General features: G+C 42.2%; 1 protein-coding gene across 1 annotated transcript in view; it reads left to right on the forward strand.

The window, feature by feature from the left end:
* RCOR1 (REST corepressor 1) overlaps positions 1-25,470 on the forward strand; it is an 82,519-nt gene extending 57,049 nt beyond the window's left edge. The window contains exons 4-12 of the mRNA XM_030948539.1: positions 1,441-1,493; positions 5,490-5,651; positions 8,186-8,304; positions 11,673-11,751; positions 16,272-16,466; positions 17,462-17,539; positions 17,696-17,753; positions 18,303-18,532; positions 20,668-25,470. Of these exons, the coding sequence (XP_030804399.1) occupies positions 1,441-1,493; positions 5,490-5,651; positions 8,186-8,304; positions 11,673-11,751; positions 16,272-16,466; positions 17,462-17,539; positions 17,696-17,753; positions 18,303-18,532; positions 20,668-20,709 (1,016 nt within the window). The 3' untranslated portion in view covers positions 20,710-25,470. The remainder of the gene's footprint in view (positions 1-1,440; positions 1,494-5,489; positions 5,652-8,185; positions 8,305-11,672; positions 11,752-16,271; positions 16,467-17,461; positions 17,540-17,695; positions 17,754-18,302; positions 18,533-20,667) is intronic.
* Positions 25,471-26,692: the final 1,222 nt, after the last annotated feature.

The following is a 26,692-nucleotide window of genomic DNA, read 5'->3' on the forward strand; positions in this document are numbered from 1 at the left end:
AAATAATGCAAAGTTTTTGTACTTTTCATGTGAAGGTCTGTCACATGTCACATTGGCTAGTCTAAAGATGAGATGTCTACTTTAAGTACCTGGATCTAAATTCTTCTTATTAATGACAAGTTGAAAATAAGAGGCTGCTGCTCTCCTGCTGTGCGTTTTCTGATTTATCCTTTCTGTTTTCCCAGTACCTTTTGAGCTTATAGCTTGGTTAATAAGCTGAAGGAATAATCGAGGGCTGTCCCAGCTTTATGAAAAAGCTTTAAAGAATACTGTGCTATTCCATAAGAGTATTCATAAAGGTAGAAAATAGGCAAGAAGCACATTTGAGGTCCAGACTGTGGGAAATGTGGCTTCCTTAGCTGCAGAGTGCACAGAACCATTTCCTTGCTGCGCACGCTCTCCATAAGTCTGATGCTCAGCACTGTAACTTGCTTTCATCCCTCCCTGGGTATCTGTAGAAAAAGAAGGGGGAATAATTTTTGAGTTCATTGCTATGTGACTCATTGTGAAGTCTGATTTTTGTATAAGGATGAAAACTTTTGCTGTGTGTATCAGTTTTAGGTGAGGGTACTACTAGCGTGTTGCTGGGGACCATACAGGCAACCTGTAAAAGGTGAAGCAGGAGCCTCACCTTTTAGATTAATCTGTTTTCAAGGGTGTTACTGTCATTACAGTGTGGTTAATAATGATCAGACACAAGGGCACAGACTTCACAACACCGCCACTGTTACTAACTTTGATCCATTCCTCTCAAATGGGTGCTGTTGGACATAATGTGGGCTCAGTCACTCTGGGTGAAGACATTTGGTTTAGTAGCATCTATACAAAATATAACTTCTCAGTGCACGTTCACATTGTAAAGATTAAAAGCTCATGGGTCATGATGATACAAGAGCATAGGGTTTGGTCCAAGATAAAAATTGCTGAGACCTAAGAATTGAAAAATTTACTAAGGTGTCTGCAGTGGTTGTGCAACACTAGGATTCTGGCAGTATTGGAAGGTATGGATTGTGTCTGGGGATGTTTTTCCTTAAGAAAACAACTACTTTGGGTCTATTAAAAAAATCACCACCAACCAGTGAACCAACCAATAAAAAACCCACCACAAAATAAACACACACCCCAAAAAGCAGCTGACAGAGTCATGTCTACAGTTTTGATGAACAAGTACTGAAATACCAGAGGCTGTGTTTCAGAAGTACTGGAATTGGATTGGATATCACGGACCATATAGGCTTAAGGAAAATACATAGTTTGTCAGGTGGCTTGTTTTTCTTACCTTGCCTTCTGTTCCTGAATTGTTGGAAACAGGAGCTGTTCATGAGAGTTCTCTGTGGAGGGCTGAAGTCAGAGCTGCAGATCTGGGTTTTAGACTGGAAAAGCGAAGGGGAGATGAGATCATTATATGAAATGCACTTACACCTTCTCTTTGTTTTTCAGTGGATGAATATATTGCCATTGCTAAAGAGAAGCATGGATACAATATGGAGCAGGTAACAAACCTCTGAATACTTTATTTTAAAATATTTTTCAGCAAGCATTCAAACATGACTTCAAGCAACTGCCTAGAACTGCTTCTTTCTGTACCTTCTATGTTTTCTCCTCTACTACTTGTCCCAAAACTGACTGTTCCTAATAGTAGCCTGTACTCTGTGGATACAGAGTTTACCTCTAGTTTTACATCAAGAGTCAAAAGAAGAAAAACAAAACCATTATCATTTCTAATGGAGTCTGGTCATGAGTATTATGCTTCTTCTGGTGACTGCTTCTTGAGCACTTTCAGACCCCCTAAAAATGTTAAAAAGATTGGCTTATCTTTGGACAGCTGCCTGATTGCACTGCAGTTTCCAGCTGACTGCTCCGTCTCTGCTTCATGGATGTCTTGCCAGTTATTAATGAGCTATTGAACCATCATGTGCTTTTCTGAGGCAAACTGATACCCACAGTTATTTACCTTAAAACTGTGCTGCAAATCATTTTGCATTTCACAGATGAGCACCTTGGCTGTTAGTGCAGTAAACAGGGGATGACTGCCAGTGGCCACTGACCTTAGCCATGACCTGTAACCTAGGGCTGGAAACCCTGGTGTGAGGAACAGACCTCTCCTTTATTCCCTGTGGTCTAGGATTGTGTACTAATCTTTCCTGTGTTAACTGACAGTGATTTCAAAACATGCTGGGGAGATGAGTAGATCTGTGCCTGGGAAACTTTTCTGAATTCTGTGGAGTTTCCTCATGCACTCACTTGCTCGGAAAGGGAAGGCAGGGAATCTCACAACTCAGTGTATTGGCAAATCACATACTGTCTCTACAAGTACAAAAACCTGAAAGTTTATGAAATTGTTCAGACAGAGGCTGTGAGCATAGAAACAAATGGTGGGATGGGAAAGGGCTTCTATGTAAATGATTCTGCTGTCATCCTTGAGTCAGACTTTCAGTGGTTGATACTCATGCTCAAAAAGACTTCTTGCTGAACAAGAAAACTGAGGTTGAGATAGCCAGCAAAATTTCTGGCAAAACCAGGAATGATCAGGCTTGATAATTGTAGTTTCTAAGAGCAGAAAACAGCAACAAAATGAATGTAAAGGCATCAGGAGGCTGTGAACTTAAAATGAAGATAAAGGTGGTAACTCTCTTCAGCTGATATTGGTATACTCTAGTATTGGTTATTGTGGATAACATTTTTCAAGAGAGATGGTCTTGGAATAGTAGAAATTGGTTTTATTATTTTAGTGGAGAAGTGTTGTTTGGAAAGACTGATACAGAAGAATGATGAAAATGAAGCTTGTGATTTAAAAAAAATCCACTGAATTCTTGTGGTTTGAAAAACTTAAATTTAGCTAACAGAGATTTGCATTAATTTTAATGTTGAAAATACAGACCTCCCACTCATTCCTTTGAGTCTTTTTCTTCATTTTTCTCTCCCCCTCTGTGTACAGAAGTTGCATGACTTGCCACATCAGAACGTAAAGTGACTGAGCAGCTTGTAAAAGTGTCCCTGCTCCTAAAAATTTTCTCATTCCTTCTGTAGCACTCTCACATAGTACTCTGGAGTTAAACATGTTTGCCATGTCCTTTGGGATTTCCTAGAGAGCTGTGCTGGGCATTTTCAGGAAATAACTGGAGAGGATCTAGCTTGTGTTGCTCTGGAAAGCACACGTTCATTTTGTATTACAGGGACAAGTGTCAAGGCTTTCAAATCAGGATGATTATTTGTGTCACCAAGGGAAACCCTGTCTTCAGCAGGTATCATCAGAGTGGCTGTTGGCTGAGTAACTGGACAAGCTGATGCAGACTCCCTGGAAGCCAGTAAAAGCTCACTTTAGCAGTTGGCCACTGTCTCTGGGCTCTGCTGGCCAAGGCCGCCCTGTCCCACATGTGCATTCCCCTGACAGGTGGTCACTTTGCTCCTCTGTCCAGGGGGCTTGCCTGACAATCATACAGAGTTTGCCTTTTTGCCACCTGTGCCCACTGCCCAATGCATCTCTTTAAAGGCTGAGATGTGCCAGTCTGCTGCAGGAGGTGGGGGCTGCTGGCAGGCTGCTGGGCTGTGTGCTGGCTGGTGCTGCTGTGCCCGGCAGGGTTCCTGTCCAGCTGCCCGATCCGTGCCAGCCCAGCTCCCATCCCTGTCCTTTCACTCCCCTTGCCCGTGGCTCAGTGCCCTGCTGTTGGCTCTGCTGCTCTTGGATCATGGCTGGAGGCTCAGGGCTGTGCTGCTGGGAGTCCCTGCAGCCAGGGCAGGCAAAGGGCAGGCTCCCCACAGGCCAGTGAGCTCTGGCAGGGCAGGCACTTCAGCTGTGGGCTGTTGTGCTGTGCTGTGGTAGTCACAGACTTTTAGAAGCACCACAGTATATCTGGCTGTGACCTGGCCTTTCCTGCCAGCCTTTGTCAGACACCCTGGGACAAAGGAGCCTGGGAAGGCCCTGTGCTCACCTGTGTGTGAGTGCAGAGTTCTTCCAGGGCAGCACAGGTGGAAGATGAATACTGATCTCCTCTTAAACAAGCCTATAAGGGAAATCTTCTTGTTTACCTCTTGCTTTATATAAGCAGCTCTTCCCTCAGTCCTCACTAACACCACAGTGCTATATAATGCTACCCTGCCCTCCCAAAATGTCTCGCTCCTTGTTTATCCCTTGTTTCCTCATAGGGATGTTGGGTAGATCTCATATTTGAAGCTGAATGAGATTGTCAGGGGAGGGGAAACTCAGTCCTTCATGGCTGCACAATAGTTTCTTTGACCCATCCTTGCCAGAATGGCTGTGTGGCTTCTGTGACAGACCAAGTGACCGTGCTACAACTGAGATTGCTACCTGTTCTGTGTGATGGCAGAAGGGAGGAGAAGGTGTCCAGGCAGCACTGAGTCCAGTAGGATCTGGCCAAGATCTTGGATAACACTAACATTTATATGCATGCTCTGTGCAGAATCTCAGGGGTGTGAGATCCCATAAAGGAACTACTTTTTTGCATAGCAAAGTAATGGGGAAACCCCGATTTTGGAGGGATTTTGTAACGCTGGGCAGCCAGGGTGAAACTACTAGATAAGGGTACGTATGGCTGTGAAACCTGAGCTGAGTTTGCATATGATGAGAGGGTTACTCTTACGTTTTACTCAGCATGTTAGGGATTGTTTTCACTTCACAGCAATTGTGAAAGGCTGGTTTTTAGCTCTGCAGAGTCAGGCCTTCCCAAAATGACTTGTTTTTTTGCTGGCATGCCAGAGGTAGTGTTGTGTCATAACACACAGGGGTTGTGGAGCTCTGGGAGAGGGGGGCTGTGCATGAGTGTCTCAGAGACAGCAGAAGGGGAAGGGTTTGCAGGTGGTGAAGTGCAGCACAGGCACTTTGGAACTGAGAAGCAGAGACTGCAACAGCAAAATGAGGTCTCTCATTTTGTTCCCTTGTTCTCTCAAGGGAACGAAAGAGCAGCCCCCAGAATGTGTGAGATTTATTCCTCCTTTGGCCAGGGACTTTTTAGCAGTAAGTCAAGGTGATGCATGTTCTCTGCCTTTCCTTCTTCCAGTTCTTGTTTCATTCTCTTCTCTTTTCCCAGTCCCCCTCAGAAGGAACCCCATAAACAATTATAAAAACCCCCAGTCAAAGAAACCATCCTTCTAATTGCCAGGAAGTGGAGTCCAGCACAGGAAAGAAGCTGCCTCCAGTCTCTTTCAGGTAGACTTCCCAAGCCTTTGCTCAGGTTATCTGTGCATACCATGATCAGTAAAGCTGAAGTAATTTCTTAAGTTTTTTCTCCCACCTTTCTGTTGCTAATCTTTTATTACGTGATGACCTGTGTCGTTTTGATAAACTTCAGGCTGGTCTTCACAGCCTAGGACTCCAGGTTTCTTGCACTCAGAAAAGCACCTGATGTAGCTGAGAATTAAAATTATGTTGAACATGTTGCCTGAGAAAAATGTCATAGCTCTCCCTTTCCGTCTTCCAGTAATGCTTCTTTTGATTACAATTGTCACCTTGGTGTCTGTGTTATTTCTAGGCTCTTGGGATGCTGTTTTGGCACAAGCACAACATTGAGAAGTCTTTGGCAGATTTGCCAAACTTTACTCCATTCCCAGATGAGTGGACAGTGGAAGACAAGGTCTTGTTTGAACAGGCCTTCAGTTTCCATGGGAAAACCTTTCACAGGATCCAGCAGATGGTAAGTGGTGTTGCAGGAGTGGGAAAGCAGAACAGACTGTTGTCTTCAGTGCTGTTTGTGCTGAATGTGTGTCTAATGCTCTTGAGAGAGAACAGGCCAAAGGGGATGTTAGAGGGAGAATGCTGCCATGAATAGAAAGAAACAATATTATTCCCAGAGTCTCTGTAGAAGTGTTTTCCTGAAGTGCTTTACTGGTTCAGGATAAACTATGACTGTGTGATTTTTTTTTTTTTGGTTGGAAATTACAGTTTTCAGTCCCCTGTGTGCTATGGTAGTGTTTGTCTCAGCTGCAGTTCAGGCATGATCTGTAGACATGCCCACACATATACAGTAAAGATCATCTCTGTGCAAAGTTGATTTCCTTTCTTACAGTCTGATTTTTAGGAATTAATTTTATTGAATGATGAAGTCTGTGCTTAATGTGATTTGGGACTGTCAGCAGATGCTGTGATGGAGGCTTATACATCCTTGCAAGCTTCAGTCCTTTGCTTTAGGTTGGTAATGATATGTTTTAGATGTATGATTGAAAACTTCAGGGATAGGTTTCTGCCTGAAAGGAAAGTGCTACGGAATGTGCAGTTTTCTTTTGAAAGAGGGAGAGGATGGGTTGTAAAAATTTTTATTAATTGTATCTTGAGTGTTTTCAAGTGGTTCATCACCTAGGTGGGAACTAGACTTTGTTCTTTGCTCTCCTTCAGTAAAGTAGTCTCTTGAGTGTTCCAGCAGGACCCAGTTCCACTGTCTGTGACCCTTTGAAGTGAGCCTAGGCTGTTGCAGTGTTGAGCCTCTTTAAAGTACATGTGACACAAGTCTGTATTGCTGATCCTGCTGAAAAGCAAAAGGTGACTTGCCTTCCAAGGATGAAGGTCCCTTTTCAAAAGGATGGCAGAAAGAGGCTTGTTTTCATCATGTCTTCCTTGATGTTCCTTGTCCTTCACTGACATTGATTTCCAAATATTCTTGGAGTCCTAGGGTCTCCCATTCCTTGGGTCAGGTGATGGAACTGTTGAAGAGTGGAGCTGCTTTATTCCTGAGTTCTTCTATAGAAGGCAAAATAGGGCAGGGGAATGTCCTGGGGAAAAAAGAACATAAAGCCCGTCCTGTTGGTCGGTTAACTGCCAAAGCAAGAAATTCTCAATTTGGTTTATGTGCAGAAGCATGGCTCTGTCCCTGAGTGAAGTTCATTCCAATACAGGGATGCCAAGCTCATGCACTGTTCCCTAGGTAATGATATTTTTTTACTGTTACTCCCAGGAAAGCGATTCTGCATGAAAGGAATTAAATGGCATGAAGCTTTGTGTGTAGCAGGGGACAGGAATCAATGGCTCAGGAGCATGTTAGTTTTTGGTTTATAGATGCTGCCCCATTAGTACCCCTGCAGACTGGAACTGAGGGGAGAAATCTCCAAAGCCAGAGAATGAAAGGCAAGTTATAGTATTTATCAGAGCTGGTTCTGATATTTTGGCACTCTTAGTACCGGTTTATAGCCAAGTGGATGTTTGTCATGAGCAGCCTTGTCCCTGATTTGGTTCTGTGGAACTCTTTAAGAACACCAGCCTGTTGCATGGCTGTTGGCAACACAACATTGACTTAGCACCTGTGGATTTCTGCCTGTGTGCAGCTGTGGGCCAGAGTGGGAATGCTGGTGTGATCTGTTATTAGAACCTAAAGTCAGTCTGCAGTTTGAGAACCAGGCTTGTCTCAGGTGAAGACTTAAACAGCAGTATTTGAGTGAAAGATATCTGACTCTTGCTCAGAGTTTTGTTTTCCTCCTCACCTGCTCTGCCCTCCAAACTGAATCAGACACTTAAGTAAAAAATGTTTTATTCATCAGAAAAGACTGGACTTTCACCTTTTAAAAGTCCTGTGTAAGAGCATCCATGTAGAGTGCCTCAAAAGTAGAGAATTAGTCTTAATGTAGTTCTGTGCTTTTTGGAGGCAGACTTTTCATTCCTAGTTAGAATGTGTAAGAGAACAAAAAAAATTTCCATTTTCCTGTACCCTCAGTTCACCCTCAGTAGCATTTCACCTTTTGAAAAGATCCTTTTTGAGACCTTTGAATAGACTTTGTCATGTGAATGGTGTGAATAAACCTATTTAACCAAACATGAAAGACATGCTTGGGATGTTTGCAATTCAGGAGTTTCTGTGATTGTTTACATGTCTCTGTGTTGGCTTTAAAACTGTTTTAGGTCTGTTCTGGCTTTAAAACTGTTACCTCAGTTTTGAGGCCTCATTTCAGATTTGCTCTTGCTGTGTTGCCCTATTCTGGAGGGAACCAGCTGCTTGACTGGTGAGTGGAAGCTTGCTGAGATGCTCTTTGGAGACCTTGATGTCCTAAATAGTAGGCACTAACCTGAAATGCTCCCCCATAGAACATTTCTGGAAAGGTTACAGAACTGCCTTGCTTGAGCCTTTGAGAGAATCCAATGTTAAGAGGTCTGATGTTCCTTGGAAAAACAGACCAATTGTTTGTGAACTTCTGGGGATACTTTACATATAAACATATAAAAGAATACATGTTTAATTTACAGCTTCCTGACAAATCAATAGCCAGCCTGGTGAAATTTTACTACTCCTGGAAGAAGACAAGGACTAAAACCAGTGTGATGGACCGTCATGCTCGTAAGCAAAAAAGGGAACGTGAGGAAAGGTAGGTTTGCAAGCAGAAAGGTCATGTATTGCACACACTGATTTCTTTAGTCTGTCCCAGAAATTCCTGTTAGCTTGTAAGAAACCAGATGTAGGATTTTCCCCAAAATGTTTCCTGGTACCACACCTTTCCCCACCCTTCTTCCCTGCTATGTTTTGCTTTGCTTAAAAGCAAAAGGCAGTTGGCAGTTAGCTGTGTTCCCTTTTTGACACTGCAGTTCCTGATTGCCCTCCAGTGCCCTGGTTACAGTCCCACCATTCTAGAACTTTTTCTGTGATACTGCTTGAGGGTTGGAAAATTGAAATTAAATCTGTTTACAATCTGATTGGCACTGTTGTCAGCAGAACCAGAAAAGCTGATAAGCTGATAAGAAGGACAGTAAAAGGAATTAATGAAAGAGCTGAAGTCTGCCTTTATTTCCTCCACGTGATGCTCAGCAGAGTGAGAACGTGCACCTGCTACAGGAAACAGGCTCCAGTGCAGGAGCCCTCTGAGCCTGTGACTGTACACACACAGACTCTTCCTCCTGCCTCTTAGAAAACTGTGACCAAAAAAAGGCTGCCAGACCAAGCTCTGTTTCCTGAGAAAGATGAAGTTAAGGGTCTGATTTTGAGTGACTGAGAAGAGGGTAGCACAGGGGAACTTAGGATGAGCTCTCTGGCTGAGCTGTTCCAGGGAGTGCTGGGTGCTTTGGCGTTTGGGTGAGGCTGGTGGTGTTCAGGAGGTCATTAGACACTGAGATTTAGCAAATGAGCTTGAGTCATGCCTTTTCTGCAAGCTCACCCTCCTGGATAGCCATGCAAGCCCTTGAAGGCAGGTCAGCAGTGTAAGTATCTGTACAGTTACTGTCAATTCACCTAGCTCTGGAGCTGAAAGAGCCTCAGAAATGCAGAGGTTTCACGTGACTGTGGCAAAAACAACCACTCTGAACAGCAGCAACTCCAACTGCTTGATGCAGGTGCCTTCTCAACCTGCTCTAAAATGCAATTAAGGTTTGCAATTGCAAACCAGACTTTAAGTGTGCCTGCCTTTGGAAGACTTCTGACATAATTGGGCAAAATTCTGCAAACACCTTTCCCCTCAGAGGGCTTGTTGCATTTCCCATTGACTGTTTGCTGGCTCCACTGCATGTGAGCAACTCTTGTTTGGGAAGGGGGAAGAAATGTGTTTCTAGGGTTGAGCTGTGCTATACCAATGACTCACTTAGCCTCTCCCATCTCTCCATTAGGTCAGCAATACTTGCTTAGCAGGCAGGGCCAGGGAGAATACTGACAGCCAGCTTGTCCAGTATTTGGTTGGCTTTCTTTGACCTGTCTCTTTTTCCATTATTTTCTCTTCTCTGCAAAGACTGTCTATTTTTCTGCTCCCCATCCTGATTGTTGGGGCTTTTTGTTTGTTTAGTTTTTCAGCTTTCCTACTAGTTATTGATTGAAGTTATTGATTGGAGGGGGGGATCTTTTATATGGAGTGTGTGTTTGTCTTGTACCATGTAGTTTAAGGTCTTTTAATACTCATCTCTCTTTTTGTTCTGTGCTCACAAATGAAATTACTGGAGTTTAGAAACACACATTTCAGTACCTGTGCCTGTTTGCTAGGAAAAGTAGCACCTCAGACCATCTGGTGAATGGGAAAGAACTGTGTGGGCTGCCATGTGCTGTAATTTTGTAACCTTTGAGGAGGGCAGCTGGATTGGGAGTGCTTAACTTGGTTTACATCTGCAGGAAGCTAAGCACCAGGCTGTCAGCTTGATGTTTGATTTCTGTTCTTCCCCTCCATTATGTAAAATAGTCAAACCCCTGCACCCTCAAAGGATTTGTCAGTGCAGCCATGCAGGGTGTGGAATCCACTCTGGGTGAGTTTAGGGTGCCTGGATTTTCAGGTTGTACTGTGCCATTTGGTGTTGGCAGAGCTTCAGAAGTGTTCTTTGGTTATGGCAATCGGTGTCTACAGCTGCAGAATTGAGGAGGTGGGCTTTAATTCAGCTCATGTCTAGGGGCACTTGCTAGAATAGAATACAAGAACAAACTATCAGCACAGCAAAGACTGTTGTGAAAAGGCTGAAATCTGAACCTAGGTGAGAACACAAAGAAGTTCTTTTGGGGTTAAGAGAAGAGGCAGTCTGAGGTACCTCACTCAAATACCTCTATATCCCTTTTGTGGCTAGGCAGGGAAATTCCCCAACCCCTCAGATTGCCACTAACACAGCTCTCAGTGCATTTGGGACCAGGTTTTCAGCACTTGTTCTAAGTTGTATGTGAGGGACTTTGTGTGCAGCTCTGGGAAGGGATGCTTGGGAGTGGATTCCCTGGAATCATCATTACCCAAACTAAATTGTCAATCAGCTGCTGAGCCAGGTGGCTTGGGAGAGCAGAAGTGGTTTGTACAAGTGCCTGCTCTTGTGGAGAAGGATGGCAGCCCATTCCTCCTTGGGATGTGGCTGTAGCAGGGACATGGCCAGGTGAGAGCTGATGCCACAGCCAAGCTCAGCAGCACATGCTGTGCCTGCTGGCTCCTCCTCCCTGTGAGCACAGCCATGCCGTGTCCTGGAGCTGGGACATATCTGCACCAGCTATGAAGTTTGGTATGACAAAATAGGTTAATTTTTTGATTAATAAAAATGCTTTGATTACATCAGCTTATTTCTTCTGTTTCTGGGCATCATTTCAAATGGCCAATGCAATTTACTTTGGTTGTGTACAGTACAAAATTCTAAATCATGAAAACACATTTGATTTGATGTCTGATTAAAATTCCACCTAAGCCAGACTGGACAGGTATGCCAAGGTTGCTTTCAATATGGCCTCAATTTCATGCCTATTATTACTCTGTAACTGATAACATCTTTTGCTTTTCCAGGGGAGAATAAAATGTGAGGCTGTCACTGAAAAAAAAAAAAAAAACCAAGCATTTTTTATGCTTGTTCTTGAGGGAGTTCATCTTGTGCATCTCTGTTTTGCTAAATATTAAGGAGTTTCATGAAATCTGTGTTTTAGCTACTTGCTGTATTTTTAAGTCTTTCTTTCTGTCTCAGTTTGCCTAAAGTAAAAATGCTTGGTGTCCCATGTTCTTTGAAAGATAACTTGTGGAATTAATTTCATGTCTTTTGCCTTCATTTGTGTAGATTTATTTTGCCTAAGTACGCTGAGAAGTGTCCCTCTATGCACTATCCTCAGAATTAAGAATTTATTGACTTAAACTGATACCAAATAAAATCAACACCAATCCCCCCAAAAAACCCACATCCTGGGAATAAAACTAAGGAGAGGTTTTGGGTTTGCTGTGGCATTCATGCTTTTGTTTTAGCATGCTGTTTATAGAAAAAGAGAGCCTCACAAACTAATACAGTACTGTTTGCTTTTGTCTTCCAGTGAGGATGAAATGGAGGAAGCAAATGGAAATAACCCTATTGACATTGAAGTTGAACAAAACAAGGAGAGCAAAAAGGAGGTATAATTCTGTTTCTTACTCTTGTACAAATTAAAGTGTTTTATTTACTAGCTACTTCATGACAGTATCTAATTTTCTTCAGTACTTTGTCTAGTTGTCATACAAGAAAAGAATTGTCTTCAGAATTATTCATAGATCAAGACAAGTATAGATAAAGAAGTTGTTATGAATAGAGCTGGGAAAATTTAACACTTCACTATCCCATGCTAATGTACTATGTGATTGTTTCCAGTCTCTTTTGTCTTCTCTTTGTCTGTGTTAGCTTAAACCACCCTCAGTGGTTTAAATCAACCTAACTGCATGGAGAGGGAGTAGAAGCACAAGCCCCTATGGAGATGGCTTGGTGGAGGGGGGATCCGTCCTTTTGTTCTAGGTAGACCAACAAAAGTGCATTTATGTACAGGTTAGTCTCTAAGGTACATTCCTGATGTATTGAATTCCCCAGCAATCCTTGTCACTTCAGCAGCACCAGGATTGCAGCTGTACTGGTGAAAAGTAAAGGAGAAAGCTTTTGTGCCTAGTTAATTTTGTCTGGCAGGGTGACCTTAACCTGTTGTTACATCAGCTCAAAATGTAGTACTTGTGTTTCACTTCAAGTACTTCATTTTCTGTGGGCATAGAATTCTGGATGAAAATAGCTACACAAATACCACAGTTCTGAAAACCCAGCCTGTGATGCCCTGCAGGAGATCATATATTTAATCTCCATGTGCATAACCTGCAGGTTACCTGTTACTAAATAAAAACACCTTGTTCAGCAGCAGTGTGGGTTGAATGTGTGAGTTACAGGAAGATGATTAAGACCTTCTTTCCTTGAAGTTAGCTCCCTTTCCTGGTTTTTCTAGCCTGATTTCTCTCCCAGTCTCTCTCTCCCAGTCATTCTACTTCTTCATTTTTTAAAAGATTATATTTAGGGAAAATCCACTAGATGTATTTAAAGACAGGATCCCACACAGTCATAAAAAGGTTCCAGAGTAATGGTTTTGTCAGTCACTCTCAGTGAGATTAATTCCTCCAACAAATAATTTTGCATGGAAATAACTGAAAAATCACAACATTCCATCTACTCTTCACCCACGTGAGGGTGCTCTCTAGACTTTCCAGGAAAGTTTTGCTGTTGTTTCCACTGATGGAACCAGCATGTTCCTGATGTCTTCCTAGGGGCAGAGTGGATGTGAAGCCATTTATATTAATCCTTACAAGAAACTGAGTTCTCAGAAGCCTCAGCAACACTCAGACAGGAAGGATTCTCACTTGGCTAAGTTCCAGCTGTGTACTTGCAGCTCTCTAGTGTTTTGTAAATAATGCTATTGTCCCATTTCCCATTATTTTAATGAATTTACAGTTAAGATTTTTCTGTAAGCTCTTCAAAAGCTTGCATCTGTAAAAGAACTCTCTTCAACCCCCTTTATTATTTCTTCCTTCCCAACCAATGCTGACATGTCCTGAACTTGCTGCAGAAGAGGGAAGAAAGGTAGCTCTTCACCAACTTGGCTGCATGTAAGGCCAAACCAGATCAGATGTCTGGTTTGGACAGTTACCATGAAGACATTTTTGCAGAAAATCTTAGTGTGGGAGGAGGCTTTGTGCCCTCCTTGTCACACTGGTACAGGCCATGGCGCTCAAACCAATCTGAAACTCATGCAGTGTATTCAATCTGGCTGTGTGTGCCATGGCAGCCTTGTGGGGACTTTTCAGGACAGGATTGTGCTGGAGGACAAAATGGGGCTGACAGCCTTCACAGCCTGTTCAGAGTTCAGCTGTGCTTGTTCATTCTGGAGAGGAGGAGTCTCAGGGGAGACCTCTATCACTCTCTGCAGCTGCCTGAGAGAAGATTTTGGCAAGGTGGAGGTTGGTCCCAGGCATCCAGGGACGCAATGAGAGAAAATGTCCTTAAGGGGGATTCAGATTGGACATCAGAAATAATTTTTTCACTGAAAGGGTGGTCAAGCACTGAAAGGGGCTGCCTGGGAACATAGCAGAGTCACCATCCCTGGAGGTGTTCAAGAAATGACTGGACAGGGCAGTTAGTGCTGTGGTTTAGTTGATAAGTGTTTGGTCAAAAATTGGACTCCATGATCTTGGAGGCCTTCTCCAACTTAAGGATTCAGTGATTCTGATTTTACAGTACCTGAATTTAGGGCTTATTTGAAATGCCTTGAGAGAGAGAGCAGGTAACCAGGAGGGGACAAGTTTGTCCTTGGTCATTAGGTTTCTGTAATGATGTGGTCAGACATGCAGGGGCTGTGATGTGCCAGCAGCCCGGGACTCTTACTGGAAGGAACCTCCCTGTCCCAGATCTGCAGAGATGTTCTTTCAGCTCTGAGACCTGTTGGTTGCTCTCTGACTTACCCAGTAATACTGGGATTTCTCAGAGTATCTGAAGTGGTGGTGTTCATCTGTTTCCTCCTTTGAGGATCATTGGAAGAAGAATCCTTTTTCCTTTTTTTTTTTTTTTAATTTAATTGTTAGTGCAACTGTTTGGATTTCCTTGCATAGCGACTCTGTAATACTGAGGTCATGACCTAGACCTGCTTCCTCTGTATCTTCCTTGTTCCTGAAAGTGCCTCCCACTTCATGCTCTGTTTCTATGTAGCTTGAGATAGCTTTATTTCCTTTTTACACAGTGAAATCTGAGGAAGGGAACATTGTATTAAGGAGTTTGTAAGACTGAAGTGTGCTGGATAGCAGTGGCAATATCTAAATAAACAGGAGCACTGCTAAATCCCTTCTAAATCCCTGCATTTTAATTCTCTCTGGTTTTCAAAAATTGGTTTAATTCTCAAGAGAAATGTGTGTGGCCAGGAAAGAAGAGTTTCCAGGACAGACTAGATGTTCCAATTTTTCCTGGGGCCTAGAGGCATTTGGAGCTGTCAGAAATTGTTCTGCTGGAGCTCTGGTTCTTGTCTGCAGCACAAAAGAGCTTTGCATTTTTTGAACTGTGTAAAACAGTAATTTGAAACTGCTTTCATTTTTCTTTAATGTTGAAGCTTCTGGGATGTTTGCACTGCAGGCATTGCCTGTTGGTCAGCAGACAGGCTGAACCTGCAGTGAGGCATTGCTGTGTAGTCCTGGGAAGCAGTGTATGTAGATGAAATATGAGTGGATCTGAAATGTCTATCCATGCTGAATAATTTACCTGGCTCAGTTATCAAAGTGCTCCCTTCTGAAGCAGAGAGCAGAGCTTACTTCACTTGTTCATAGCTAAGCCAGTCTGGTTTCTCCTGCTCACCACCTGCTTTCCTGTCTGCAAAGAGACATTGGCCATTGCAGGAGGGATACCCCTGAGTTACCTCTTGCCTCTGGGCTTGCCCTAGGCATTAGATCTCGTGGAATACTGTGCACCAATGGATGGAAGAAAAAAGTTGAGAGCAGGCAACTGTCCGCATTGCTGCTGCTGCTGTGGGGCTCTGGCCATTGTGCCCATGAGGAGGGTGAAAGCTTTTATCTGTGGCAGCTGTGCTGGAGTCCTTTGGGAGTCAGAACCTCATACCTACTTGGGGTTTGGTGCCCAGCTTCGTGTGGTTTCAAATGCAAGCATTCAATACTAATGGGCAAATGCCAAAAACTGTGTAGAAACTCCATGTAGCTGCACATTAGGAGGAAAACAATAGCACCAAGTGAAGCCAATGTGTTTAAAGCTTGCAGTGATCAAGCAGAGGATTCATATGTACTGCCTCCCCTCTGCTTTTTCTCTCCTTGCCACTCTTCTGTTCTGTGTTCTTGGCCAGGCTCCAGTCACTGGGGAGGGTAAAAAATCTTAAGTATGAGTTGATTGTTGAGTATAACTTCTGCAAGAAATGGTTTTGCTGTCTTAGAATCAGCTGTGCTCATGAAGGATCTGTAGTAAGTGTCCTGGCTAATCTACTTGTCTTTGCTTTAGACATAAAGGATAAAAATGGCAAGTGCTCTTTGAAATACTCCTTTTTCAAAAAAAAAAGACTTAAAATTTATTTTAGGTAAAACTGCACCATTTTGATGGAACAGTTGATATTCAAGTGCTATGCAAGAAAACCTGGCTTCCAAGAAATGGTGTAACAATCTAAGAATTACCCTGTTGTCACCTCACTCCTTTATCCTTTGATTTATTCCTTCCTGTGTCTGTCAGGTAGTAAAACAACTCTCAGTAAACTGTTTTAGTTGTGTTCTTTCTGTTTCCACACTTCACTTTGTTTCCTTCTGGTGGTGTGTTCAGATCTGATGATGAAAACAAGAAGAAGGGTTTTGAAGGTTTGAAAATAACCAGAACATTTAATAGAGCAAAACTGGGCATCTGTCTCCCAAAATGAGAATGGGCAGAGAAGGCAACCACGATATCTCTGTAAACACTGAAAGCTGCTAAAGGAAAGGAGAAATTTGTATAAGACAGTTTGTATGACATGCCACTTAAAGCAAAAATGTCCTCCTGTCTGCATACTGACGTTGTTGTGGCTGAAAAATCAGAGTCACAGAATGGCGTGAGCTGGAAGGGATCTCTAAGGATACTTGGTTTTGTAAAATGACCGACTGCTGTTTGCCAGGTGCCACCTGCTGAAACTGTCCCTCAGGTGAAGAAGGAGAAGCACAGTACACAGGCCAAGAACAGAGCAAAGAGGAAACCTCCCAAAGGAATGTTCCTTTCCCAGGAAGATGTGGAAGCTGTTTCTGCCAATGCCACAGCTGCTACCACTGTACTCAGACAACTGGACATGGAGTTGGTCTCCATCAAACGGCAGGTACGAGCGGGATCGCACAGGAGTGACTGCTGGGTTTGCTGGCAGTGCCTGTTGCAAACAGGCAAATTCCTGCAAAGCTGGCAGGAATTCCTGTAAAGCTCTGGCGCAGTGATGATGCACAATGTTGACAGGCTGCTGTCCTTGTGCTCTGAATGCAGCTCTGGGTTTTACATCTCTTAGGTTTTAGTTCTGTGGGCAAGCCTCCTTTCGACCTGAAGTAAAACAAGGGAAAGTTCATAGCAGGACTTGAAGGAACATTTGTTGGCACCTAGCTTTTCTTGCAGTTCAGAAGTCTGTCTACAGTTTTAACTGTAACTTTCCTCAGGTGACATTTATTTCAGTAGTATGCAATTTCCATCTGCAGCAGCTCTTTCCTTTGCCTTTTCATGTGGTACTTTTAGAAGTCACAGAGATGTTTGGCTTAGTCTTTCCTAGACAGGTATCATACAGACTCCTTATGTACCTTTTGCTTCCCTGATGGATCTGCCTTTTAAACAAATGTTTTTCAAGTATCTGTGAGTAAATACAGGTTTGCTACATGAGTTTGTTGCCTAGATCTGAGCATTTTGCTGTTTCTAAAGCAGAGATCTGTCTCAAGCTTTTTATTAAACTTAATAGAATTGGTATTTTGGCCTGAAGCCTTTTTCCTGGCACTCCGGGAGAAGCTGAACTCTTTAACAGTCTTTGATTCATTGCTTGCTGCAGATGGGTTTGGTCTTCTTATGCTGGGCTTTATACAGGCCTGGAAGTTGGGGCAGTTCTTGCTCCAAATGACTTGTAGACAGTGGAGAATAAATTAAATGGGATCTCCTGATTTGCCAGCTGCTCTTGCTGTACATTATTCCAATATAGCAAGCTTTCTTTTTGGAGAAGGCAGATTGTGAGAAAAACTGGAAGGCTGAGCTTGTGAGGTTCCTGCCAAGGCTGCTGGAAAAGGGCTTGTCCAAAGATTTTTTTTTTTAATCCTTCTTAAAGGGATGTAACTTTCTTTTCAGATTCAGAATATCAAACAGACAAACAGCGCGCTCAAAGAAAAGCTTGAAGGTGGTATAGAACAATACAGACTTCCAGAGGTGAGATCATTTTCTGACTTTTGTTAATTGTGAAGATAAATGCTAGTGATGTACTTTGACTAACAGTTAATTCCTTGTTGCAATTTTGAGAGGTTTTTATGAGCTCAGATACAAGTGAAAGTATATAAATGAATTTTTGTTGCTGTTGTTGTCTAGGTCGTCCAGAAATTTAATGCACGTTGGACCACAGATGAGCAGCTTCTTGCTGTACAAGGTATGGCACTACAAGTTTATTTGTACTTCAGTTGTTGATAGTCAAAACCCTGGTGCATGTCAGAGCTGAGTTTCTCTTCAGAAGGTAAGGAAGGAGGACTTGGACACTGCCATATACTAATGCCCAAAGAATGTATTTGAGCAGGGATGCAATTTTCCCCCTTTCCCTCCCTGGGCAACATAAATGGCGTCATATGAATGTTGGCAAATAGTGTCTGCTTGTCCAAGCTTTCAGAAAGTGACTCTCAGCTGGAGTCACTGCTGTCATCTTTGTCTGTCTAACTTTTCAAGCAGTACAGCCAGATTTAAACAGGCCTTGTACATTTGACTCCACCCATCTTTTACTACACCTCTATTCTCTTCTCCAGGACTGGTTTTAACTGTGTCTCTTTCCCGGTTTAAACCTTTTTTTTTTTATTCTGCATTAATCTGAAGAAGGTTTGAAACCTTGACAGAAGTTCAGCTTTGGATCTTTATGTTGTGTCTTGAGCCTGATTTTTGGTCTTTATGGAAATAACACAGTTTTTGTTTTTATTTTTGTTGCTTTTAGCAATCAGGAAATACGGCCGAGACTTTCAGGCAATCTCTGATGTGATTGGAAACAAATCTGTGGTGCAAGTGAAAAACTTTTTTGTAAATTATCGACGTCGTTTCAACATAGATGAAGTCCTACAGGAGTGGGAGGCAGAGCATGGCAAAGAGGAGACAAATGGAACCAATAGCCAGAAGCCTGTAAAATCTCCTGATAATTCCACTAAAATGTCTGAAGAGGAAGATGAGGTAAATCCAATTCAAAAGTCACATCAAATTCCCAATCTGAGCTCAGTTCAAATAGATGTATGTGTGTATTTATATATATATATGTAGTCTTTGCAAAAGCCATTTTTGTCAATCTTCAGTCAGTGCATATTTCACTTCATCTGGGTATACAATTCCAGTACTGATTTGGGGAATTGGGAGATCCAGGCTTGTATGAAAGTGGAAGGAGAACATTAAATTTGCAGCCCTCTGACAGTATGTGTATCTCATCAGAACATAGATGTTTTAATACCTCTTTCTGCTGAAACCCCTTGCATCTTTATCTTGGATTTTTTCCCTGCACTCAGTTCTTCCAGCTCTTCTAGGTTTGGCTTTGTGGGATCATAGAATCTTGAGCCAAAGCTTGCTCTTTCATTTTTGGTGAGTGGTTTCACTTGAATGAAGGGAAGAAAGCTATAAGCAACATGAGTGTGTGGAACTTCACTCTGGAGCTACCTAAAGGCAAAGTTTCTTTCAGTTTACAACTATTTCTGTAAAGGCAAATTTTAGGAACAGCCTCTTCTTGATGGAGGTTCAGAGTTAACACTTTTCCAACGGCCATGTAGGTTTGAAATTAACAAAGCGACTGTAGGATGTTTAAGTATGGAAGTTAGTTACAAAAATTTAGTATTAACAATAAAGATTAATACTTAATCTAGTAGAAGAAAACCATGGTAGAGGTTTGTGTGTTAAAAAGTCTGATCAAGTACTCCCTTTGGCCTAATATAAGACAACTTGTTGAAAAAAATGCATTGTAAATGCAAGCACAGTCAACAGCATAAGGCAAATCTTGGTTGAACATGGAGTAAAGACTTCTCAATGTGCTGTATATTTTTGTTGCTCTGATTAGGGCTGGATCACTTGGACATTCAAAAAGCAGAACTTCACTGCTTCACAAAACCTAATAACATGCAATTCAAAGATGCTTATATTTGGGAGCTAAGTCCAAAGGTATGAGAAATGAACAAAACCAAACTCAGAACACTTGCCTTCACAGGTGTGTGTGAGTGAAATTGTCCCATTCTTCCAGAATTGAGAGATGGAGCAAACCAGCATTGGTGCTAGTCCATAGCCACCAATTTGAAAGATATGTGGCTCTTGCCACTGTCTTTTCCTGTGTCCTGTAGAATTATGTTATACTCTGCTGGTAATGCAGAGCTTTTCTTCTCTGAGCCCTCTGAGATTCTTTCTCTCTTCAAATACATCCTTGCTTCTGAAAGCTGAGGTCAAAAAGGGGAATCTCACTTGACATAGGGAAGCAATGGCTTCAGCAGGAGCTGGAGTGGGCTGATGTGGCCAGGTGGGTGGATACTGGAGCAGTGAGGATCCCAAATGAGTTGGGAGAATGGAGGCAAGACAGCAAGGTCTGGTAAAATGACTACTACAGCAGCAGTTGTGATCCTGAGATTAGTGATGGAAGGTGCCCACTCTGAAGCAGACAAGTGCTGAGTAGTGGGAACCAGACCAAAAAAAGCTGTGCATGTGGAGCTCCTGCCTTCAGAGGTGGCATAAGCAAAGTGCTGGCGGGGTGTCTGTCTCAGTGGTTCTGGGGCCAAGGTGAAACATCACTGGGCTTGTGACACAAGTGACCTCCATGGGCTGGGAGAGGGTTCCTGGTCCCTCCTTGTGCAGTGCTGCATGGCTGGTGCCTGCTCTTGAGGGCACTGGGACAGGCAGTGTCTGGTCAAATCAGGTGGACTCAGCAGTAGCCAGAAGATTTTGCTGGCCTAACACTGAAATCCCTTGGGTACTTTCTTCCCTGGCATGCCTTGGCTGTCTGGCCACCAGCCTCCTGAAGGGTTCATCAGGCTTCTGAGGGCTTTGGGCTCTCCCATGGCAAGTGGCCACAGTTCCTTTTATTTGAAGGGGTGAGGTGAGGCTGCTGGTTGTAAAGCAGCATCAACTCCAGTCTTAATTCATATGTGTTTAGATTCCCAACAACACATCCCAGTGTGCCTCAGAACAGGGAAAGCTGTTGGAATTCCCCCCATGTGGCAGGGTTGTATGTTTTGTCACTGTCAGTACTATAGATTTGGGTTGGAGTTTGGAGATGCTAGAAAGTCTATGTGTATTCATTTTAAACTAAATGTCTGCTTTTTCTCTCCTCTTCCCTCCAGGCTACTTCTGTTCTTGATGTCAGATATGCATCTGCTTCGTGAGAAGGTGCTGTAGCCTAGAACAATTTGTGTTGACTACTGTGTTATCCAGGATATCAGGTATTAGCAAACCTCAGACAGCCATCTGCATCATATCTGTGGACAAGCAGCTATTACCAAAAAAAAGGCAAACGCTTCCAGTCCTGTGCTACATCTGCCTTAATCTCCCCTCATTCCTCCATACTGCCTCCACTTTCTTTCAAAAGCACCCAGGTAGCTCAGCTCTCCATTTCACCAACGTCATGCTTAAGCATGGGGACTTCTAGAACCAGTAACACCTGTCTATAAATTTTGACCAACCTGCAAAACAAGGAGCTCCTTAGCAGCCCCACAGTAACTCTACACGTTAGGAGTTCTTATAACACTTGGTCCTTAGGGTATAAGTATGTATTGCTGCATGGCCTCGTGGTCTCCGCTTCCTGTGTATTCTTACGATGACACTATGATTAGTGAGCTTTCTATAAAGGAGGGGCCTGTGCACACGCCAGCCGTGGCAGGTTTGTTCTGCAGTGGCAGGACATGTTAGCAAGCAATCATGAATAATGCAAAGTGATAGGAAATGTTATTTCTAAGGTTTGGTCAGTCCAAGGTTGTAGATGTAACTCATTACACTTCTGGTTTGTGCAATTTTTTCCACTGTATTTGTGTGTTCTTGCTTCATAGAAAGCTCCCTAATTGAGCATTTTATTCCTGTATATTTTAATGGCTTTTATTTAGTGCAAAAGGGAATACTTAACCTGAAACTGTTTGATACGCTATTTAACCCCTGGCATTCAGCATTTGCATTGTAACTTGTTAAGTGAGTGCTACACAACTTTCTTTTTCCTGATCCTCTGTGGGATTAAGTCAAAACAACTTTCTCTGGTGCCTCTCCTTTTGGGGAATATGTGCCTTTTTGCATTTGGCTACCATAGATCACTTTCTGTCCCAGTGTCTCATTCCTCTTCAGAGCGCTGTTTGCCAAAGACATCAAACTGCTTCTCCCACTGGAAGTTTGGATGATGGTTGGAGCACAAAAATTCAGCCTTCAGGAGTTTTTGGTTTCTTGCAAGTGTAATGGAGAAGAACCGGGTTAATTTTCATTGGCCATTTTAACCCTTCTGAAGCACACATCGCTGTCATGTTCTGAACCAAAATATGCAATTTAAAATCTAAGAGGTGCTTTTCCAAATACTTGGTGCATGCAGCTTTCAAATCCCAGCCCTCTGCTCAGATGGCTCGTGCTGTGGCCTGTCTAGCTGGCTTGAACTGGAACTGTTCTTGCAAGTCCTGTGGGAGGACTTTGCACCTTGAACAAGGTGGTTGCTGAGTGCCAAGCAGACAGTGTCCAGGGAAGCTAGAAGCAGCAGTATTACTTCTTGTCCAGTGGAAAGCTGCAAAATAACACTAGTCACAAAGCATTTAAAAATGGTTAATTCAATGATGTTGGAAGAAACCACCAGATGTCTTTGCAGGTGGAAAAAAGGACCTTTCTTGCCTCTCTTCCTGTACAGAGGATTGAGGCCAAGATGGCACACAGTGATGTACAGCACCATTCTTACACAACTTGAAATGAGCTAGCCTATGGCCTGGCCCACGGGTGAGGTTGGTGGAGCTGGGGCTGGGCCCTGGACTTGGTGCTGAGGTTTGGCTGCTGTGCTGTGCTGTGTGCTATGGTGGCTCTGCCCTCTGTACCCGAGCAGGGCAGGCTAATGCTGGGCAACAGAGCTGGCTCTGGCACCTCCTGCAATGTGGTCACAGCCCCAGGAAAGGCAGGTTATGTGGCCTCTTGTAGCACTGAGGTGTGGTCTTACCCTTGGAGGAAAGTTCCCTGTCAGAAACTGGGCAGCAACACACAGGCACAGCGCAGGTAGGGATTTCCTAGGGCAGGTGGAGCCCCAAAAGGGCCCTTTCAGCCACTTGGCAGCTGTTTCTGAGCAGTTCCAGTCTAGTAGCTCCAGAGAGATCCTCTGAGGTGATGGGAGGATGGAAGGGAGCTATTCCCTGTCCTCTGTATTGCCTAGCTGCTGCTGTGAACTGGCAGCTCTGGTGGCTCAAATGTTCCTTCAGACCTGTGCCAGTTGGAGCTGGGAGTCTCTCATGGGAAGGAATGCTAGGAGTTAGCCAGTGTGAATTAGGAATAAAGACCGGGCAAATAGCACTGTGAATCCAGTTACAGTTGTGGTGTAAAGCAATGCTGCTCTTTAGAAACACTCTAGTATTAAATATTAAACCTCCTGCTGGTACCAATGCATGGAGGTCCTCACCGGTGTGGGAGCTTGCATCCCAGCTGGGGGAGCTCATCAGGACAGGCTTCTGCCGGAGACTTAGGTACCTGTGAGGACTTCTCATTGGTTTTTTGCCCTCAAATCTGTCCATCTTATCAGAAAAGTTGTGTTTTGGCTTCATCCCCATGGGGTAGGGGGAAATGTGTATCATTTGTGATATTAGGAAGAAAAAAGTTGTTTCATTATTTTTCAGTTTACTGCTATCTTATTGTAGTTGATACATGCAATATAATAGCACTGTATTTTAAACGTTTAGTTTTTTACATTCTCTTGAACTATGTTTTTAAATGCGATAAAATCATTTTAGCTTTTGAAATGGTTTGACCTTGTTTAGGTGAAGACCCTCTTTTTCTTTTGTTAAATGGGTCAAGCATTAGATACATCAACTGGTTGCATTCTGACTAGAAGGGTCCACAAAGATAACTGCATAAAATAAGAATATTCACTTAAATTTTGTTTCTTAAACTATCGATGTGAATGTCATAATTATATATATTTTGTGGAAAATGGGAAATTATTTCTCCTAAGTATAAGTTATTGTGCAAAATATGGTATCGTTAAAGAAAATGATAGTTTAAGTTTTAGTTTTAGAAATCTTAAAGATATAAAAGTGTATTGCATATGCATAAACAAATTTCATTTGTTCTATTTAATTTTTATGTAGTTGTGTAAAGTGCTAGGTAACTTCTTTTTTCACTTAACCATTAAAACAACCTTGTTACTTGAATATTCGTGTTTAACTGGTTTGAAACAGTGATCAATTTTTGTAATATAATCTTATAACCAAGGGAAAAAAATACATGCCTCAGTTGTGCTTAACAGTAAAGCAACAATGTACAATCAGATGCTTAAGACCGTAGTAGCCATACCTGGTAGTGCAACCACAATGGTTGTGTCTCAATATATTTAATACCTATGGGGATAATGGTTTCTTAATATATTTTTACAAGTTTGCAACCAGGAAGACCCCATAAATATCCACTAGAACACTTTTTTAATAGTTAAAAATAAGAGTGAAACTCTTACTCTCTTAAAGCAATGTCCTGACAAACATTTTTCTTTCCTGTACAAATACATCAGAAACATTATGTATTAAAATATGCTCATTGTCACTTTAAATTTCAGTTTTTATTCTGTGAATTCGCTAATATGCTGTTGGTATTCTTGCACACCAAATATGAGCCAAACAGTGCATTACACTAACTTGATCACTGGATTTGTGAACAAAAATCTCCAAGTCAATGAAATGCAAAAATATCATAGGAGATTTTTTTTGATGATGTGTTTATTTTTCAAATTGGTATGAATTTGTACATAGCCCATTCAGTGATGAGTGGGCTGATATTTTACAAAAAAAAAGGAGAAAAATTATTTTATTAGCTCCAGCTTGTCTTCAGTAAGTCAAAATCTCGTGATCTTGTGCAATGCCCCTAAAGCAAATACTTTCTGCCACTCCCTGGATTAATGCAGCTTTTCCTGTTGATAGTAAAGCACAATTGCAGTGAAAGTTACAGTTCAGAAGATGGAAGGTCAGTATAGTCTATGCATGTTGTATAATAATGAGTGTTTACATTCATATTCTCCTAAAATGAAATTTATACTGGAGTGTATAGTATTCCATTATGTAGATTTTATCAATTTTGTTAACTGCTTATAGATTGCTTAAAAGAAGTTTTTCAAGATTTTAAAGATGTATAAGGTTAAGTTTGCAAATATAATGGAAATGCTGTATAGCTTTTGAAGTGATGAAATACTCGTTGGGATTTTAAAGAAAGTATGTTGTAATAATGCTGTTGTAAGTAATATTTTAAATGTCTTTTTTGCCTGTTTTCTATTATTCAGCACACTTACTGTGATGAATGTTCATAGCATTATAAAATTGCTTAGCCACTGAAAAGTAACATTTGGTTTTGGATTATTTTACTGTATGAGGAATTATAGTGGGGTAAATTCCTTTGTGAAATTCTACATAATTCATTTTTCTATGATTTCCAATGTTTGCTGACATCAAATAAAATTTTTTCAAGCCATTGATGTAATAAAATATGTAGTAAAATGTTATTGATGTAAAATGTGGTTCTGATGTGTAACTGACCCCCTACCTTTCAGATTTTGATCAGGAAATACAAAAGGTGTTTCCCTTTCCTGACAGTGTCATCCCTCAGATAAGGGGAATCTGTAGAATAAACTGCTGGCCCTTTGCTTCATGTACAAAGCACTTGGCTGTACAAGTTAACAAGATTGTCATCTTTCCCATGAAAGAAACACATTTAAATCCATAGGAAAAGGCAACACTTGCCCTCAAAGCTGAGCAGTGTGCAGTGTTGCTATTGAAGGTGCTCAGAAGGCCAGGAAATTTTGCACCTTAGAATTCTCACAAGATCATGTTTTTTGACTTCACATGCTGGAGTGCTGCTGAGCACTAAACACAAAAGCACAGACAGGATTTTGTGGGGCTGTTTGGGGGAAAGTGCTTTGAGCAGATTTCCCAGCAGTGCTCTGGGAGCCCAGAGTTAGCACAGGACAGGAGACAAGAAGTTCTGTGCTTTGCTCATGTGTGTTAAAGGCAGCAGAACTCCTACAGCAGGACACTGGTGGTTTCCAGCTCTGCAGCCTATGGAGGGCAGGAATTAGTCATGCATTTCTATATTGTAAAGCAAAGTGGTAGGGATAGAGACTGATTTGGGGTTTTGGAAGCACAAGCAGCATTTTTGAGAGCTGAGGGTGTTTCCTTACTGGAAAACATTCCTTGTAATTTTCCTGCTGGTAGAGAATATGGTACCAATATTGTAAGGTAGCAGTCTGCTTTCTTAGGGGAGTTATTTGACTCCAAGCACTTAAATCTTCAATACAAACCAACCTTTCTTGCCCTTGTGCCCCCCAACCCCAAAGTAAAACAAAGAGAAACAAATAAAAAGGAAGGACCTTCCTTTCAATCAGGGAGCACAAAAAGATGAGGAAATGGGGACTTCCCCTGCCTGAAAAAGTGGCTGAGAAGCAAAGGTAAAGTAGGGATAATGCCACTGGTTTTGGAAACACAGGTGATGCACCTGTACCTGGTAATGGTATGTGTTTGTAAATGGGAATGCAGTGTTGAGTTAATGCTGTGTTATAGCCTGTCCTACATAAACAAATTGGAATCTGAACATGGTGGCACCAAGCACTTCTCCCTTAGAGCAGGAGCTGCCTGGCATGATGTGGTACAAGCTGGAGTTCAGGCTGAAAGGGAAGAGTTCACTCTTGGTGCTGCTAAGTGTGCCAAGATCTTAATATGATCCCCAAGTATCGGCTTTATGAAGTAATAGTATAAACCTGGATTTAATTTCATAAACCATCTTCCAGTCTGAAAGATGCAGACTGATGTTTGAGAGAGAAAACCAAGTATCAAACCTATTATTCACTTCTAAAGCATGCTCTGGCTCAGCCACCAAATAGCCTTTGAAATAGTAAAAGCAAATGTAATTTCTGGTCATGCTTCTAATAAACAGTCAACAAAATGTATTTGTACAAAAAAAATCAAACAAAAACATTTCTGCAAAGAGCCTGCTGAGAGTGGTAGAGAAATTGTTTTGTTGCAGAAGAACTAAGGAGGAATCACTGTAAAATTTTATGGGAACAAAGTTTCTAAGATTATCAAGAAGGGAATTATTGAGGACAAAGTTTCTAGGGTTATCAAGAAGGGAATTATTGAGGACAGTAGAGTAGAGGAGATCTGAACT

This window comes from Camarhynchus parvulus, chromosome 5 (genome assembly GCF_901933205.1).
Source record: "Camarhynchus parvulus chromosome 5, STF_HiC, whole genome shotgun sequence".
NCBI lineage: Eukaryota > Metazoa > Chordata > Aves > Passeriformes > Thraupidae > Camarhynchus > Camarhynchus parvulus.